The sequence below is a fragment of the Mus caroli genome, unplaced genomic scaffold (assembly GCF_978045245.1).
Source record: "Mus caroli unplaced genomic scaffold, Mus_caroli_1 scaffold_10, whole genome shotgun sequence".
NCBI classification, from domain to species: Eukaryota; Metazoa; Chordata; class Mammalia; order Rodentia; family Muridae; genus Mus; species Mus caroli.
This window is the reverse complement of record NW_028227265.1, coordinates 117,973,276-117,987,332: the sequence shown is the minus strand read 5'-3', so window position 1 is coordinate 117,987,332 and position 14,057 is coordinate 117,973,276. Positions and strand designations below refer to the sequence as shown.

General features: G+C 51.6%; 1 protein-coding gene across 1 annotated transcript in view; it reads left to right on the top strand.

Annotated features, from left to right (window-relative positions):
* Col4a2 (collagen type IV alpha 2 chain) overlaps positions 1–10,701 on the top strand; it is a 138,157-nt gene extending 127,456 nt beyond the window's left edge. Inside the window, exons 37-48 of the mRNA XM_021169415.3 lie at positions 245–352; positions 601–708; positions 1,698–1,769; positions 2,567–2,692; positions 3,226–3,342; positions 4,436–4,597; positions 4,681–4,779; positions 4,920–5,066; positions 5,195–5,311; positions 6,295–6,486; positions 7,338–7,624; positions 9,465–10,701. Coding sequence (XP_021025074.1) covers positions 245–352; positions 601–708; positions 1,698–1,769; positions 2,567–2,692; positions 3,226–3,342; positions 4,436–4,597; positions 4,681–4,779; positions 4,920–5,066; positions 5,195–5,311; positions 6,295–6,486; positions 7,338–7,624; positions 9,465–9,722 — 1,793 coding nt within the window. The 3' untranslated portion in view covers positions 9,723–10,701. The remainder of the gene's footprint in view (positions 1–244; positions 353–600; positions 709–1,697; positions 1,770–2,566; positions 2,693–3,225; positions 3,343–4,435; positions 4,598–4,680; positions 4,780–4,919; positions 5,067–5,194; positions 5,312–6,294; positions 6,487–7,337; positions 7,625–9,464) is intronic.
* The last annotated feature ends 3,356 nt before the right edge of the window (positions 10,702–14,057 follow it).

Genomic DNA, 14,057 nt, shown 5'->3' with positions numbered 1-14,057 from the left:
TTTGCTTATGTCATAAGAGACTGCAATGAATGGCTGAGGTCTTCAAAGCCAGTGTGCACGGATGAGTCTGAACCGTTTACTTAATTGGAAGACAAGCTCGGGAAATCTCTGCCCATTGCCTTTTGGGAGTGACTGTAGCCAGAAGCAGCCCCCGTGTCTGGGAGGCAGCAGACACAGCACACACGTCAACCTGTGTCACTCGTGGGAAGCACACTCGTGCCACCCAGCAAATCTCTGCTTCTAGGTCTCAAGGGATTCTTTGGAGAGAAAGGAGCTGAGGGTGACATTGGATTTCCTGGGATAACGGGCATGGCTGGAGCTCAGGGCTCTCCTGGACTTAAAGGACAGACAGGTAAGATTGTAGCCACAGTGTCCAGCCACCTTTGCCATTTCCTTCTCCACGGCAATCACTCACCTCCAGGAGACTGTACGTGCTTCCCACTTTCCTGGTTCTGTGTGGAAACCTGCAATGCATAGTGAAGCAACATGCATTGTGATAACCCCTAGAAATGCGGAATGTACACGGCCAGTGACGACCTCATGAGAGGTGCGGTGGAGGCCTGCACTGCCTGCAAGATCTACCTGCACATTTCCCCACAGGCTTTCCAGGGCTCACAGGGCTGCAAGGGCCACAGGGAGAGCCTGGACGGGTCGGAATACCGGGTGACAAGGGTGATTTCGGCTGGCCAGGCGTACCAGGTCTACCAGGTAAGGCATGCTCTTTCCAGGAGAGAGACCAGTGACACCCCCTCCCCCAGTACTCAGCGGGGAGTTGCCAGGTTGTAAGGGTCAGAGCTTCTCTGGTGGATACTATCTCAGAGCCCCGGGGGCATACAGGGGCAGGTATGTCAGGACTAACTATGGCCTCAGTACACTCTGAGTACTGGTTTACATCTGTAGAATCCACTGGCCAAAGGCCAGACGCTCTCCTGGGGATGTGCTTAGAGGAGAGTGACCTGCAGACTTTCCGGAGAGGACCTGGTCACCCGACATAGTACAGTAGCAGATCAGCACATACTCAGTGTCCTCATGTTCTGTTGCTGGCTGCCATGAGCCAGGTTCCAAGACCTTGAGACAAAACCCTGGGATCCCGAGACCACACCCACCCCCACACCCACCCCCACCCCCGGCAGTTACCTGTGTTCTGTACCTGAGAAATGAGCAGGATGGAAGTAACACCAGGCTGTCTGCTCCCAGCAAGACTTTATTTTTGAAATTACATTTACTGGGTGTCACATACACAGAAAACTGACTGGGTGCAAGGTATGCCATGGTCCTTGTGAGTAAGGAAGGTCAAAGGTCAGCTTGCAGGGGTGAGATCTCTCCTTCTACCTTGTAGAGACTGAACTCAACTCTGGTTGTCAGGCACGGAAGCAAGCACCCTCACCCACTGAGCCAAGTCACTGGCCCAAGCACAGCTTTTATAAAACAGCTAATGCCATGACGGGCATCCCGGAGACAACGCCCCTTTCTCCCCTGCCAACTCTAAGAATCCTGAGATGTCTGAAAAGTATTTATGCATAGGACCGTGGGTCACATGAGTGACAGTCTGCATGTTGGATGAAGGGCAGTGCTGCCCACACGTGTAACACACGTGTGTAAAGGAAAGCATTGTTAGAGTTGTCCTGGGACCACTCCCAGCCACAGCCCTCTGCTGTACTACCCAACACGGCTAACGGTGAGCCAATCTCCTACAGGTTTTCCTGGGATCCGGGGGATCAGCGGATTGCACGGCCTGCCAGGCACCAAGGGCTTCCCTGGATCCCCAGGTACTCAGTGGTGCCCCGCCCCACCTCAGTGCTGGAAAAGAGGGCTCGGGCCTGGGATTGCCAGACTACCTGCTGCCTTCTTTACAAATTATAAAAATCATGCATGCTCAGTGGGAAAGTTTTTAAAAACATATTTAAAGCCATCCTATAACTGCCATTTGGCCATACTTTGTAGATGTTAATACTACTAAGCATTCGTCCACCTGCAGAAAAATTCACGCACTCATGTTCCTATGAATACGTGGGCTCCAGTTTCAATGGGCAAATGACAGCAATCCTGGTGAGGCTGTGACAGTCACGGTGAAGCTGTGGCAGCCATAGTGGGGCTGCAACAGTCACAGTGGGGCTGTGGCAATTATTGTGAGGCTATATTGCTGTTCACTTTGCCTTGAGCACCTGACCTGTGAACAGGGAATATTTTTAAATAATGTCAAATTTCCAAAACCCAATAAGGACGGAGCATGAACAGCCACCAAAACCAGGAGACCCAGGATGGGGTCCCCTAACATGGCTACTGCTGTGATCTCACACCCTCTGCAGGTCTGAGGTTTCCTGTCCATAGAGAGAGGGTTCTACCATGCTCTCTGTGGCATCCCTTATGAGTCTCAGATCCCACGATGCTGAGACCAGAGCTAGAGGTCATTGTGGCGACTGCCTCAGTTTCTCTACTTCACACTACGAAGATTGTCATGCCACACGGGACAGGGTACCACACACACACACACACACACACACACACACACCCAACGCCATGGATAGAGCTGACACCAACCTCTGCTGTTGAAATTTTGTCACAGGTGTTGATGCTAATGGAGACCCAGGGTACCCAGGCCCCACCGGAGACAGGGGTGACCGGGGAGAGGCCAACACACTTCCAGGCCCCGTGGGAGTTCCAGGGCAGAAAGGGGAGCGGGGAACCCCAGGTAAGTAGCCATGTTGTCTCCATGAGCAGAACTCACAGTTTGTGACAAATGCTACATAGCTAAGGTCCTCCGAGGAGAATCCTTGGCCATGAACTCTTCGCTTGTCTCTATTATTAAGACTGTGTGATCCAGCTTATTTTATACCAGTCTTGGCTCTTTTTCCAGCCCGACTCAGTTATTGAAAGACACCTACTCTCCCTCCCTCCTTACCTTTGGTATCAGTGTCCCTGAACAGGGAGTTAGCTATGGTCATGGACTCTAGAATCTCCTCCTCACGGGCTCTGACAGCCATTCTCTCGTGGCAGTGTCTGAGGACCACCCCCTCTCATGGGTTCTCAAGACGCATGGTAGCCGGCGTGGAGCTAACGGGACCAGGGTTCAGTCTCCTGAGCACAGTCACGTGTCTCCTCCTGTCCCAAGGATACATGTTTCACCCTTCAACAGCACCGTCCCCTAGAGAGAACGACACAGGAGGAAATGGGGCATTCAAAGTGGGCAGGTGGTACTAAGTTAACTTCCGTTTTCCTCCTAAGGGGAGCGTGGCCCAGCTGGGAGCCCAGGACTTCAGGGTTTCCCCGGTATCTCTCCACCATCCAACATCTCTGGGTCACCTGGTGATGTAGGCGCACCAGGAATATTTGGCTTGCAAGGTAAGCAGGGGCTGGGGTGACTGACAGGCCTAGGGGAGCAGTTACATTTCACACACTGTGCAGACAGGCAAGGGAACGGTGTCATCACCACCCACCCAGTCACCCACACCACATGATCCCTGTGACATCATAAGACAGGATGAGGTATGTACCTGCCTAGGTGGCCTCAGAAATGTCCAATGAAACTTTCTAAACCATTTCGTGTTTGTAATTTTAATCACCAACCACATCCACCATAACCTAGCTCAGAATTAAACAGAGACAGAGCGGGGCTGCAGAGATGACTCAGTAGGTAAGAGCACTGACTGCTCTTCCAGAGGTCCTGAGTTCAAATCCCAGCAACCACATGGTGGCTCACAAGCATCTGAAATGGGATCTGATGTCCTCTCCTGGTGTGCCTGAAGATAGCAGTGGTGTACTCACATAAAAAAATTAAGAGGAGAGAGAGAGAGAAACAGAGAGACAGAGAGACAGAGAGAGTATGAAAAATATGCAGGAAAGGAGATGGAATAAAGACAAAGCTGCCGACTAGGAATTACTTAAATATCAGGTTGCTATAGACATTATTTAAAACGTTCAAGAGGCACAGGCAGCCCACTGGTAAAAGACAAAAGACAAGCAAAAGGCAGTTTACACACATTGCAGCACAATAGTCAGCCTTTAAAAGGATAGAGTTTCTGACATACCCACTATGACAGGGATGAGGCCAGAATGGTTCATGAAGTTTCTACCAAGGATAAACATCATGTGGTTCTGCATATAGAAGGTCCTGGGAGCATGAAACTCCCTGAGAGAATGCTGAGGTCAATTCCCAGCAACCACATGGTGGCTCACAAGCATCTGAAATGGGATCTGATACCCTCTTCTGGTGTGTCTGAAGACAGCAATGGTGTACTCACATACAAAACATACAGGGAAGAGAGAGAAACAGAGACAGGGACACAGAGAGAGAAACAGAGACAGAGAGAGAATATGAAAACTATGCAGGAGAGGAGATGGAGGAGGGTCCAGGAGGGTGTGGAGGGTTGAGGTTTAATAGGGACAGAGTCCACTGAGGATGGTAACCCTCCCACATTGTGACTTTTACCCTCAGGCTACCAAGGCCCTCCAGGACCACCTGGGCCAAATGCACTTCCTGGAATCAAAGGAGATGAGGGGAGCTCTGGAGCCGCAGGATTCCCTGGAGAGAAAGGATGGGTTGGGGACCCAGGGCCCCAGGGCCAGCCTGGTGTACTCGGTCTTCCGGGGGAGAAAGGTACAGTGCGGGCCGGTGCTGTGGGCAGAGGGCTGCAGAACCAACATGGTGCACTGGTCTTAACTGTCCTGTCTTCATTGCAGGGCCCAAGGGTGAACAAGGATTCATGGGCAACACCGGGCCCTCTGGGGCCGTGGGTGACAGAGGCCCCAAAGGACCCAAAGGCGACCAAGGATTCCCAGGTGAGTGGTGCCTGGGGGTGACAGCTCAGGCTGGCATGTGCCCCATTCTCTAAAGAATGGGGAGGAAAGCCAGGCGGGCTGCCCGTGATCTTAGATATAGTTCTCTGCTCCTGAACTCACAGCTTCTCTTTGTCTTGCAGGTGCTCCTGGCTCTATGGGATCCCCAGGAATTCCTGGCATCCCCCAGAAGATTGCTGCCCAGCCTGGGACGCTGGGTCCCCAGGGCAGGAGAGGCCTTCCTGGTGCCCTGGGAGAGATAGGGCCTCAGGGCCCTCCTGGAGATCCAGGTAGAGCTCTATCTTTGGGCCCTAGGAAAAGGCTTCCTGTCCCTCTTTCTCTGTACCCACCTCTGTCCTCTTCAGCAGTACACCACACTGCTAAGAAGAGTAACACTCACTTATCTGCTGTCTCATAGGTTTCCGTGGGGCCCCAGGCAAGGCTGGGCCTCAGGGCAGAGGTGGCGTGTCTGCTGTTCCAGGGTTCCGGGGAGACCAAGGGCCCATGGGACACCAGGGTCCAGTTGGCCAGGAAGGTATGTGACAGACGGCTGATGGGACAGAAGCTCTGCTGAGGATGGGGACACCCTGCGTGGTCTGCATGGGAGGAACAGACCTGGCAGGGTTGGGACACAAAAGCTCCCAAGCCCAGATGCAGGTTCAACCCAGGCATTTCCTGGGTGCTCTAAAGACCTGTATCATTTCTTAAAATTATTGGTACATGTGCAAGAGGAAATGGGCCAGGAGTAACAGCAAGTTGCACACCCCCAAAAGATTTGTTTTAATCACCCCAAGCTTAGCAGCAGCAGCAACCATACTAAGACAAAACACCAGAGACTTCACCAATGAGTCAAAGGACAGTGAACTGCTTGCTCTGTGGTGGCAGCTGTGGTCAGCCACGGAGACACACATTCTCCAGCAGGGACATATCAGAGTTAGTCCTGGGCAGGGGACTGTCAAGGGGAAGGGAGTCCCAAGAGAAAGCAGATATAGAGGGTGTGTCTCAGAGAGAATGGTGGGCAACAGGGCCAGGCAGCTGCTGATGGCCAGACTAGATGCTCTCGCAGCATCTTGGGTAGAACAGGGCCCTTAGTGACAGTTACAGCAGGCGGGTCTCACTCTTTCTGTGAAGCATTCTAACCCTGAATAATCTCGCTCGCCCTGAGATGCTGCTCTGAGAATAACTATCCTTGGGGAAGAGGCCTAGCTGTAGGGGTGGTGGCATAGGTACTCACTGTTCCCTGACACCTCTTACCCTAAGGGGCCCCGGTTCTGCTATGCAGCCGGCTCTCCCTGGAGAGTATTCCTGTAGCCACTGTGCTTTCCGGTCCTTCCTGTACATGTTTGATGCTGATGTTCTGTTGTCTTCCTGAGCTGATTTGGGTCTAGAAAGCCTGAGGCCCAAGCCTCGGGGAGAAAGAAGAGGCAGAATCCTAAACTAACTGGGATGCTGTCCTCTGCCCTGGCTCCCAGGGGTTTCACAGCAGCTGAACAATACCCACTTTCTCTTGGTCCCCAGGGGAACCAGGCCGTCCAGGGAGCCCAGGCCTGCCAGGGATGCCAGGCCGCAGTGTGAGCATCGGCTACCTCCTGGTGAAGCACAGCCAAACGGACCAGGAGCCCATGTGCCCCGTGGGCATGAACAAGCTCTGGAGTGGGTACAGCCTGCTGTATTTCGAGGGCCAGGAGAAAGCGCACAACCAGGACCTAGGTAGGCACTGCTGTCAAGCCCCAACTCCATCCCCAGGTTCAGTGGTGCTGACTGTAAGATTGTGAGCCCCAGTGACAAGCGCCTCTCAGCTGCATGGCCCACCATCTTCTCCAGGCTAGGAGAGGCTGAGGTGGCCATGGAGACAGAAATCTTACTATACCCTCAGCCTCAGGACCCCACACAGGGCTTTTAACTTAAGATAGCATCCATGTCTCATTAGTTAGTCTAGCCAAGCACTGCCCTCCCCATTGCTTTTGAACTCAAACCTAGGGTCATGGATTTAAATCAATTCTTCACACAGATGCAAAACAAAACAAACAAACAAACAAAAAACCAGTCGTGTGTGTGTGTGTGTGTGTGTGTGTGTGTGCATGTGTGTGCCTTCAAAGGACATGAGCATGATGTCAAAGAATTTTTAAAAACTATGAAACACACAAGTGGGTGGGTATCTCTGCCTACCATCCCTCAGAGGGCCAAAGTGCACATGGAAGCCTGGAGTATTCTGCATGTCAGTGTTAGTGACACCAGGGCCAACAGCTCCTAGAAGTATACCAACAAGATGCTACCACTGCAGGCATTCCTGTCTGTGGTCCCTTTCCAACAGTAAGTTTTACAATGCATTGGGAAAAGGGCAAACGAGAATAGGACCCAAAACAGCCATAGGAACAGGGGGATGAGAGCAGGCCTCAGCCCCTGCTGGTTTGCTGAGGGTGGACCCTGTCTGAAAGCTTTGCAGCATGAGAAGTAACACAAGCCCCTGGCCAGGCACAGTCAGAGTCCAGTTCTGTGCCTCATGGCCGCACAGCTGAGGTGGAGGCAGGGCTATATATCCTCATGTGCTCCTCACACAGGACTGGCAGGCTCCTGCCTGGCCCGCTTCAGCACCATGCCTTTCCTGTACTGCAATCCGGGTGACGTCTGCTACTATGCCAGCCGCAACGACAAGTCCTACTGGCTCTCCACCACGGCCCCTCTACCCATGATGCCCGTGGCTGAGGAGGAAATCAAGCCCTACATCAGCCGCTGCTCTGTGTGCGAGGCTCCGGCCGTGGCCATTGCCGTGCACAGCCAGGATACCTCTATACCCCACTGCCCAGCTGGGTGGCGGAGTTTGTGGATCGGATATTCATTCCTCATGGTATGTATTCCCTTCTCCATTCTCTGAGCATGGTACCAGGTGGAACCTTCCCCAGCTACCTCCTAGCTGGGGCACAGAAAGGACACATATGAAATAAACCAGGGCTGAAGATTTGAGCTCCATGGGTAAAGTTTGGATCTCCAGGAACCATGGAAACACCAACGAGGTAGAGTTCGCTGTGCTGTGCCTGTGCCGGGAGACAGACAGTGGGATCCCACTCATTCCCTTGCAGGCTAGACTATTCAAAAAGCGCCAGATTGCAGGCTAGACTATCCAAAAAGCGCCAGATTCAAGGTTCAACCCCCTTCTCAAAAGATGAGGTGGAAACCTATTGAAAACCCGCTCCATTTCAACCCGTGACCTCCAGATAATCACATACACTAATCATAACTGGCAATTGCCCAAGTTGTGTGTCATACAAGCGCACCTAGCGCAGGAGTGGAGGGCTGTCATTCAGCTTGACCTGGGCTGAGCTGTGTGCTAGGCAAGGGGCTAGCTTCATGCAGTGTGAGGATCGATTTGCCACCCCACCTTTACATACAAGATGCAATGTTTCTGCCTTAGCAACAAAGTCTACACTTTCTGGTTTGCTGCAGTTTAAGTGAATGGAAGAATTCTATCCAAAGGGCTGAAATTCTCTTTCAGACTCTTTCTGGACTGTAGAACACTCCTTCCCAGCACCGCTGGCTAGCTGGTCTCAGCTGCATCCAGCCATGGAACGAACCCTGGAGCCTGGACTCTTGTACGCAGAGCCCCAGCTCCAGTGGTACTCGCTCCAAATGATCATTTTCGCTGTTTTCTTTTACTTTTGCCTTTTTTTTTTTTTTGAAAGAGTCTCACTCTTTAGCCCAACTTATCCTTGAATTCTTGGCAACCCTCCTGCCTCAGCTTACAAACATAAGCTACCACTGGTGGTGGTGAAGCGTGCCTTTCATCCCAGCACTCAGGAGGTAGAGATGGGTACATCTCTGAGTTTGAGGCCAGCCTGGTCTAAAGAGTAAATTCCAGGACAGCCAGGGCAACAGAGAGAAACCTTATCTCCAAAACAAAACCAAAACAAAACCAAAAACAAAACAAAGAAAACAACAAAAACAACAAAACAAAGAAAAACAACAACAACAAAACCATGTGAGCTACCAAGAACAGCCTATTTTGAGTTGTTGTTTTTTTGTTTGTTGGTTGGACATCTTGAATGGATAGTTTAACCAAAATATAGTCAGTCATATCTACAGATTGTACCTACTTCTTGATGGTGGCTTTCATTGAACAACCAGCCATGGATGCTAAGGTTCATGCCATGCCTGCATCTACAGCACCCTCCCCCAACATCAGGACCAGTCCCTTCAGTCACCCTGAAGGCAGAGCACTCTCCCCAGGCTCTATGTGACAGATATTTCTGTTATTGACTTAGCAAACAAACAGGGACCAAACAGGGACGGAGGATGTGGCTTGGTCCAGCATGCACAATGCCCTGAACTTTATCTGCAGCACCAGCTAAGCTGGGCACAGGAGCCCACCTGTACGCCTAGCTCCCGGGAAGTGGAGGTAGAAGGCAGGAAGGGAAGAGCTCAAGGTCAACCTAAGCTATGTATAGAGTTGGAGACTGGCCTGGGCAACAGGAAAGACTGTTAAACACAGGAGTGCTGTCACATGCACTTGATCCAAGCTGCTCAAGACCCTAAGAGAGGAGCAATTATTTGAGTCTAGGACTTCAACACCAACTAGGGCAACATAGTGAGTTTCTGCCTTGAAAGTATGTAATTAGCACAGTTGGCCAAGGTGCCTGGGTGTTTCAGCACGTGACCTCTAACACACTTCATCTCCTGCTCTCTCTCTGCAGCACACTGCAGCCGGGGATGAAGGCGGTGGCCAGTCACTGGTGTCACCGGGCAGCTGTCTGGAGGACTTCCGTGCAACGCCATTTATCGAGTGTAACGGGGGCCGTGGTACCTGCCACTACTTCGCTAACAAGTACAGCTTCTGGCTGACCACAATCCCGGAACAGAACTTCCAGAGCACACCATCCGCTGACACGCTCAAGGCCGGCCTCATCCGCACGCACATCAGCCGCTGCCAAGTGTGCATGAAGAATCTGTGAGGCGCCTGCCCTGCCCTGCCCTGCCCGCGGCAGCTGTGTGGGAAGGCCACCTTGGTGCTTATCCTTCTGTATTTGTTTGTTTCAACTTTGTTTGAGACAATGTCTCATTTTTTATCCCTGCCTCGCCTGGAACTATGTAACCCCGGGCTGGCCTCCAATTTGTGGCAAACCTCCTGCCTCAGCTTCCCAGATGTTGGGCTTCTGGGCATGCGCCACCACACCCAGCTTGGTGCTTACTTTTAACTTATTACCTCAGATGCTGATCCCAAAGTTGATCTTAGTATTTTCAAACTACCAAAGCAATTCCGCACCAGCACTCATTCCACCCGTCTGTCAGCAAGTGGGCACTAGCTCCTCCGGGATCTACCAGCCGTGGCTCCAGTCCTGCTAACACCCACCTCCAAGAGCCAACACCTAGGAGCAGCCCACAGACCTTTCACCATGTAGGACATAAACATCATGCTACCAGGTGTCCCCAACAATAGCTGTCTGTGTGTCCCTGTGCTTCCCCTGGCAACAGGCTGCTCACCTTCCTTCAGTCTTGCTAAAATGAGTCAGAGTTTAGGGGACAGCAAAGGAGTCTATGGCCAATGATGGCTGGGCTCACTGACCCATTTCCACCCAAGGATGCATGCAGTGTGCTTCTGTTTAGACCTGTTTTCTTGGAGGAGGAGATGATAGCACTTTTTTCTATCAAATCCATCGCTGCCACCTCCCAAGTCCCCACATGTTGGCCCCTGCCTTTTTAAGACCCTGACAGCGACTGGCACACAGCTCATGGCTCTAGCCAAACCCACAGGGAAGGAGACATCTCTCTCGCCGTCAGCAGCATCTGCTGGAAGGTACACTCAGCTAATCACTCACAGTGGTGTCCTACAACCTGTGTCACCCTAAACACCTCCCTCCACAACCTTGTTCCCCGCGGCAAGCTGTTCTATGGCTTTTTGTGTAACACCATAAATAAAAGATATTCTAAGTACTTGACTATCTTTTCTGTCCCCCGCATCATTGGGGTGTGTGTGTGTGTGTGTGGTAGGGGGTGTCTGTATGTGTGTGTGGTGTATGTGTGTATGGTGTGGGGGTGTGTCTGTGTGTGGTGTCTGTGATGTGGGGGGGTGTCTGTGTGTGTTGTGTATGTGTGTGTGGTGTATGTGTATATGGTGGGGGGGTTGTCTGTGTGTGTGGTGTGTGTGGGGAGGTGTCTGTGTGTGTTGTGTGTGTGTGTGGTATGTGCATGTATCATTCCTAAAGTGCCACCCACCACTCTTTTTTTAGGATCTCTCATAGGGCTGAAATTGCCAAGTAGGCTGGCTGGCCGGCAAGCCCCAAAGATTCACCTACCTTAGCATCAAGATACAAGCTGCTCTTTTCTGTGTTTTGGCAGATTTGATCCCTGTCTGTATTCTCATGACATTTTTTGGGAATCACCCGCATGTCAGAGTGAGGAAGCTGGGCACCTCTAAGTGCAACTCCAAGGTTCATTTGTTCAAGTCCCAAGATGGCTTCCATCTCCACTCAGCATTTGAAAGGCACTTTCCCAGCACATAGCTCAATCTCTGATAGCCCTGGAAGCTACCTAGGATGTGGCCTTGTTGGAGGAGGTGTGTCACTGGGCCAGCCTTTGGGGTTTCCAAAGACTCACAGAGTTCTTGGTGCTTTCTCTGCGGGTGTGGATGAAGATGTGAGCTCTCAGCTGTTCCCTCCCTCCACTGTCATGGACTCTGATCCTCTGAAACTATAAAAGCCAACTAACTAAATGCTTTCTTTTATAAGTTACCACGGCAATGTTGCTTTATCTACAGCAATAGAAAAGTAACTAACACAGTGTCCTTCTGGGAGGATGGAATGCAGACTAGAGGCCCCATCGTGAAGCCACACAGGGACATGGAGAGAGCACATGTCTTCCCTGGTTACAAACATACCCTGCTCTAACACCGCCTGCAGATAAACTTCTGCTGAATGCAGGACTGACAAGAAATGCTCTGACCCTTGCATGGCTAAAGTCCAAGAACAAAGGATAGCCTGGTAGATTAATGCTGTGTTGGTATTAACCAGCCCTAACAATGCAGTGATTCCCACAGAGCCATATGATGCTCCAAGGGACAAACGCAGCCTCTCTCTGTGGTGGGCTGTGATAGTCCTTTTGCCTTGTGATGGCTTAGTCTTCATTTTATTCTTGAAGGGCCCTAGGCATCCCTTGAGCTTTCCTACCCCACTGCTCCCAGGAGGTGCTCTGCCAGGGTTAATAGGTCAGCAAATTCAACTACCCACAGAGATTCAGACCTCTGTGACTCCCCACAGAGAGAAACTGAGTGAGTGGTGAGATGGGAAACGAGAGCTATTAAACTGCCCGAGGTCAGCGGAGAGACACTTAGGAGATGGAGAACCATTTGGTATTCGTGTGACAGAAACAGCTCTAGCCACTAGAGAGCAGTCTATGACCTGCAGAATCGACTGCATCCCTCCCCCAGCTGCACAACCTCCACTTCAGTCCTAAGAGCAGGGTGCAGCGGAGCGCTTGGCTTGGGGACCACACCAGGCTCATTCTAGCTAACAACACACGTTGGCCTCAGAGGCCCTTTGCAGTCTGTGAGCCTCCAGTCCTCCTCCTAGAACAAACACGCTTCCAGCCAGGGCTGCCTCTGAGGAACAGGGCAGTGGGTTCCATGTGCAGACCTATCTATCAATAAGCCAAGGAAGAGTCTGGGCCCACAAACTTCTAAGACAAGCATCACGGGGTTTGGTGTGCTGGTGTACCCTATACTCTGCCTGGAACTCATTGCAGGTCCAAAGAAACCAATGTAGGAAGGGAGGTGGTGTGTGCTACAGAGGCGTGAGGAACAGGGACAACAGCCAAGGGCAGGAAGCACAAATAGGAAATGCCATCCAGACCACCCCACCTCTGGATGGAGCCAATGTACCTTCAAGGGTCACAAATGCCTGGAAAGGGGACCACACACCCAGCTAAGGTCTCCGGGAACCTGGGTCTGTCTTCTCAGAGCCCTATGGTCATCCCTCCAGTTGGGACCCCCAGGACTAAGGAACTGAAGATATAGTCAGTGCTATTTTCTCTCCACTGTGGGAAAGAAACCATCTCTCTCCCCTGTCTCTAGAGGTTCCTCAAAGGTACCTATGGAAGACTATGTAGTGGGCAAAGTGGGAACAAGGTCCTCGTCTGAGGCTGCTTCCTGTCAGTCTGCAGCTCTTCCTATACTTGAGGGATGGGTGGGTATGACTATTGTGCTTTTTAAGAAGCTGGTCCCAGGAACTGACCCTGTCTCACAAGTGCTCCATACCCAAATACCTCCGGGAGAGAGCTGGTCTCCCAAGAGTACCAGCAAGCCTGTGAGCACAGGTAAGACCTCCACTTCTGCTCAAATTCCTGACCCAAGAGAGGGACCTGCCCAGAGCCATCAGGTCACAGGAACCAAGGAACAGCCCAGGACAGGACGGTCTCTGTCTGTACCCAAGAAGCTGGTCCCAGGAGGGAAATTGGGGCTACAGAGAGGCAGCAGCCAGAATTTACCATTGCTAACCTCAAACTTCCCTGCCACCATGGCCAAGTTTGATTCCTCAAAGGCAGTGATGTCTGGAGCTGTTCCTCAAACCTGAGTGACAATCCCAACAGGCAGCTAAGGTCCCTGACAGCAGCAGCCAGGGCTCCAGATCCTGGGGCTACCACACTGGAACAAAGGAAAGAAGGGTGTTTGGGCATAAGTCCCCAGACCATCTTCCCCATCCTGTAGAGATCCACACTACCCACAAAGGCAAGTCACCCACTAATGACTCAAAGAACTGGTGGCTTCCTAAAGAAACTCAAGTCCTGTAGCCCCTTAAATAGGACCCAAAGACCTGGTTCCCTATGGAGAGACCAAGGATAATAATGTACAAAGTCCCCAAGAAGAATGCTCAGGACAGGGTGCCAGGGTTCAGCTTAGGACACCATGTCACTTGATGGGATACAGACTGCATTTGATGAACTGCCTCTTCCTCACCCAGGCCACACAGGGCCAGGGACGATCAAGAAACAGACAGGAGTGCAGTGAAAGCCGGCAGCTACTTTTACTTCTAGAGTAGCAAACACAAACAGCACACTGAAGTGGAAGTAGCATTCTGTCCCTGAGTAGCAGCCCCTAGGCATACAGCCATTCAGGAAGACAGCAGCTGAGAAACTCAGTGCAGACAGGACTAAAGAAAGATAATACTATGAAGAAATGATGCTGGGAGTTCACCTGCCCACCCAGGACCTTAAACATGAACAGCAAAAGCCATGTCATGTGACCACATTTTCACTATGAAGTGTCAAAAGAATAACCCCAGGTTGAGTCACACACT